The sequence below is a fragment of the Penaeus chinensis genome, chromosome 37, assembly GCF_019202785.1.
Source record: "Penaeus chinensis breed Huanghai No. 1 chromosome 37, ASM1920278v2, whole genome shotgun sequence".
NCBI lineage: Eukaryota > Metazoa > Arthropoda > Malacostraca > Decapoda > Penaeidae > Penaeus > Penaeus chinensis.
The window spans coordinates 2,410,911-2,415,910 of record NC_061855.1 but is presented as its reverse complement, the minus strand read 5'-3'; the positions used below and the strand labels follow the sequence as shown (position 1 = coordinate 2,415,910).

Below are 5,000 nucleotides of genomic sequence, written 5' to 3'. Positions count from 1 at the left end.
GTTATGAGGTTTATAGTTATCATTGCTATTGTTATTGTGATTCTGTTCATGATACACACATATATACGTGAATATAAATATGTTCGCAAATATGCGCGCAAACACACACACACACACACACACACACACACACACACACACACACACACACACACACACACACACACACACACACACACACACACACACACACACACACACACACACACACACACACACACACACATACACACACACATACACACATTCTCACACATACACACACATACACACACACTCACACATACATATATTTATACATATATAGGGTGTCCATAAATATCTATACATACTCTGAATATTCAAAAGTTGAAGATGCATCCAAGTTTTATATCTGCAATTAAGGAAGACAAATGTACAACCGTTCCGAGCCAACGCCAGTGCTCAAAATGATGGCCCTCTGGTCCAGGCACAGCTGATATCATGGGCTGGTGGAAGTGCGTCCATCGCGCATAATTCAATTTGGTGTTCCGGGGCACTCTGTTTCAATAGCTTTTAATAATCCTATTACTGTTGCTGGTTTCGTGTGATAAACCTTGACTTTGAGTGGGATAAACCTTATTTCCAAGTGTCTTACTACTTAGAGAAAAATAATGGCGCGAGGTTTGATGAACAAGGTAGTACTGTTACCATCACAGTGACGAGTTCCTCTTTTTGACCATGTACTATTGCCACCTCAACGACCAGTTCCTCTCTTCTGTCGCGTACTGTTATTACCACAATGACCAGTTTCCCTCTTTAGCCCTGTATTATTACTACCACAACGGCCAATTCCACACTTCGACCATGTACTATTACTACCTCAATAACCAGTTCCTCCCTTCGACCATGTGCCATTACTACTACAATGACCAGTTTCCCTCTTTGATCACTATTACAACCACACTGACCAATTCCTCTTTTCCGACATATTTTCGTCACGATAGACCGTCACATTATGATGCTAATGCCACGTATTTTGGGAAATGTTACAGGATGAGTCGGGCCTTTATTTCCAAGATGGAGAGCTTTCACGCCGCCATAGTCTATTTCGATGTAAATCTGCTGATTGGATCGATTGGGCAGAGTATTATGAGCACCCCCCCCCCCCACCACCTCCCCAACTCCCACCCAATCATTAGTCTTCACAATACATTTTATTTGTTTGTTTTGTATTATTGTTTTGTAGACATTATTTCATTATTTTATGGAGGTATTATTAGCATTATTTTATGGAGACATTATCACTATCATTATCGAAAACAGTGATTTATTCTATGGAGATATTATTGATATTGTATGGAAATTTCACTATCAATATTTCATGGAGATATCGTTATCAGAGATATATATTTTTTCATCACAGAAAATCGTCGACAATACATTTATTCGAGGAAGAGTTTGAAAGAGCAGGGATTAAATTAATTGCGCTGTTTGCAAATCCACTGGTCTGCTTTATCTACAGTGACTCGTGCAGAAAAGCCATAATTCTGAACAATGGGAACGGCCCTCATAATTCTATACTTTGTCTTCGTTTATTTGAAATATAAAATCCTTGTGTATCTTAATAAACTATGGAGGCATAAATATTCAAAGTGTCTGTATATATTTTTTTGGGGGGACACTCTATATATATAGATATGTAAATGTACGTGCATACACACACACACACACACACACACACACACACACACACACACACACACACACATACACATACACATACACATACACATACACATACACATACACACACACACACACACACACACACACACAAACACATGATGTATACGTCTGTATGTATACACATATATTGTGAGGTATTTAGGATTGATAAAGATAAACTTTTCTGCAGTCAATATAATAATTAATATTTATTATCATAACACTAGGTATTAAGAGATTCAAACTGACATAGCTCTTGAAATCCAATTCTTGAACCTTATCACCAACATTATATCTCATCCCCCCCCCCTCACACACACACGAAAAAAATAATATCTATAAATGTAAATGTATAATCGTAAAAATCGTTATCTCCTTCCACACTGAACCAGGATGTTCAAAGGCGAAGAACAGATGGACATAGAGGTAGAGGAAGACGAGACAATGACAGTCGCCCACACCGCCATCACAGTAGAACCCTCAGACAACAAGGCCAAGATAGTGTGTGAGGTTCAGAACCCAGCGTCCCAAGAACCACTAACTGGCCACACGACGATCAGCTTGTTTTGTAAGAAACATTGGTAATGCGTCACACACTCGCCGATTATGACATGACAATGTGAATTTTGCTTGCTGATAAGTCTCTCGAGTAAACTTTATGTGTATCTAGAGTAAACTTTGGGGAGAGTGTGTGTGGGATGTGTATAAGTAAGGAATACAAATTGGTCGAAAATAATCCATGTGTTTAGTTGTTTTTCAGAAGGGTATATTTATAGACACGTGCGCAGCTGTGTGCATATGACTATGTATGTATGTGTGTGTGTGTGTGTGTGTGTGTGTGTGTGTGTGCATGGCATAATACACCAAGTATGATGATTTTTTTCCTTATTATCATTATTATAATCACTACCGTTGGTGGTTGCGATGTTTTCATCATTACATCATTCATCAACACAATTTGTATCTATGAAGTTAAAATTTATCTATCTATAGTTAATACGAACTCAAGCCTGGTGGACATATCATACAAAGTTTCCTGTGACACATTCCTAAACAGTATGGATGATAATGAATAATTCTATATATGCAAGATATGCAGTCAACCATTCGAATAGAATTCACGTCAGATTTACATATTGATGCAGATGTGTTATTAAATACGTCAGTTACATATCCCTGCAATGTAGAATCATTCATTCTTCATTTCTTCCTCTATTTATGCACAGCTTCTTCAATATCTTCCACGAATGAAATAGATGATGTACAAGTGCAACATAATCGGAGAAAGCAATGAAAACAAAAAAAATAAAGATGCACGTAATAAAAAAAAAAATAATAATCTCTTGGAATTCCATCACCGTAAAATAACACTCATCCATTTAAAACCTGTAAGATATAATCAGAAAAAAACTCTCAAATGCTTTATTAAAATGTAATTGATACAGGGATACACATGCGTTTTATTTGGCGAAAACGGTTTCATATCATTTTCTTTTTTGTGCCATTGATCCTTCAGTAATATAAATATCAGCTGAATGATAAGAACATTAGGAAACATAATCACAGAATATCTATTACCGTTTTATTTTATTTCACTTAATCCCAGCATTACCTTTTCTTACTGATCTATAATTCTCTTAAATAGCAGGAACAAAACCATGACATTCCTGGTGCTGAGAGCTCCCAACATTCACTCATGTAATAACACAGACTCATCCTTAAAGAAATAGGTATTGGTCTAGTTCCAGCGTGGGAGGTCAAGGGTTGGGTGAATCCTCGGAGTGTCGAGGTGAAGGAGGAGGTCACCCTCGGCTGTGAGACTTCGCCTAGTATCCCGCCCTCGACGGTGACCTGGCATTCGGGAGGTGCCACTCTGGAGGGCGCCACCACGAGGCAGTATCCGGGCAAATACGGTGGCACTGTAACTAGGTAAGATTTTTTTGAAAAGGTTTCTCGTTGTTGACGGCTCGTGTTTGTGATTATTACTCTTGTTGTTATGTTTTATTTTCTTATAAACACTTTTAACGTCTATTGTGATATTTCGAATACCTGTTGGCTGTTCTAGCTCTGAGAAATATAAGCAGTTGAAAGGTAAGACACTTTATGGGTGTTTCAATACCAGAAGTCTCTCCTGCAACACAAAAAGCATCGTACATCAGGCAGCTCCGATAAGAAATAGTTTTGTTATGTCTTTGGAGGTTTGCCTCAGTCTAAATTTGGCACAGTTGCAGAGGCTCTTTGTTGCTTCGTGTTGCAATGCCCTTAGCAAGTCACAAAGTGTCACCGAGTTTATCCAAGTCACTCACGCCAGCTAAAACGGTCGACGGAATTCGAGGTCGCAGTCAAGGGGTACAGAACACCCTGCACTTTTATTTTTACTTCTATCTATTTCTCTCTCTTGTGTGTAGACGGAAAGATCTCATCGAAAAATTAAAAGACAATAAACAAAACCAAAAAAAATGTGAGAAAAGACAGCTAGTTGATAGTCACACCGAAATCTTTTTAGCTCAAAGGAACTGCACTCTGTTCTGATTCCCTCTTTGTAGCTCGGAATTGCGTGTGAGGCCGCTTGCAGACGACAATGGACGCGTGTTTTCGTGCAATGCCAACAACGGCCTCGGAGTCACCGTCTCTGCAGATCTGGTCATTGACGTCTTACGTAAGTACTTCATCTAGTATTTGAATTAGTCTATGAAAACTCGGGAAGCATGTCGACGCAGATTTCACTCGAGGCTTGGATTGTAACGCCCTAAGAGAGGAGGCCTGGGTTATATGTGGTGCGCCGTGTCTGCAATATACCATATACGATGCATTCACTACAACACCTAACATCAGAATTATGCCTTTGAACGAACACATGCATATGTATTTTACTGAACACTGCATATATATCGACATTATTCCCATATGGTTCAAGAATATTTTTATCATAATTGTTTTCCTCTCTCTTTTTGTGACGATGTGGCTCTAGGGTTAACAGCCGAGGGTTAAAATGCAATAACCACGCCGAACTATTTACTATTTTTGCGCGTCTCAGAGTTAATAACGTGTTAACAAGGCTGCCCCCTTTTCTGTAATAAATGACAAGACCTTCAAAGACGCGTGTTCAAAAATAAAATGTAAAAAAAAGAAGATTGATAGCCTAAATAAATGAAGGGAGGCAGACAGGCGGTGATAAATAGGGATAAAGTTGAAAAAAAATAAAGAAGACAGCTTAATAAGAAGTGAAAGAGGCTGAATAATATTGTTCTAATCTTGGCTTAATTACTTTTTTATCCTTTCATAAAGTATTCAAGACCAAGGTTGATTTATTC

General features: G+C 38.4%; 1 protein-coding gene across 1 annotated transcript in view; it reads left to right on the top strand.

Moving 5' to 3' along the window:
- LOC125045717 (nephrin-like) overlaps positions 1 to 5,000 on the top strand; it is a 40,261-nt gene that overhangs the window by 19,862 nt on the left and 15,399 nt on the right. The window contains exons 11-13 of the mRNA XM_047643147.1: positions 2,079 to 2,254; positions 3,429 to 3,615; positions 4,233 to 4,345. Coding sequence (XP_047499103.1) covers positions 2,079 to 2,254; positions 3,429 to 3,615; positions 4,233 to 4,345 — 476 coding nt within the window. The remainder of the gene's footprint in view (positions 1 to 2,078; positions 2,255 to 3,428; positions 3,616 to 4,232; positions 4,346 to 5,000) is intronic.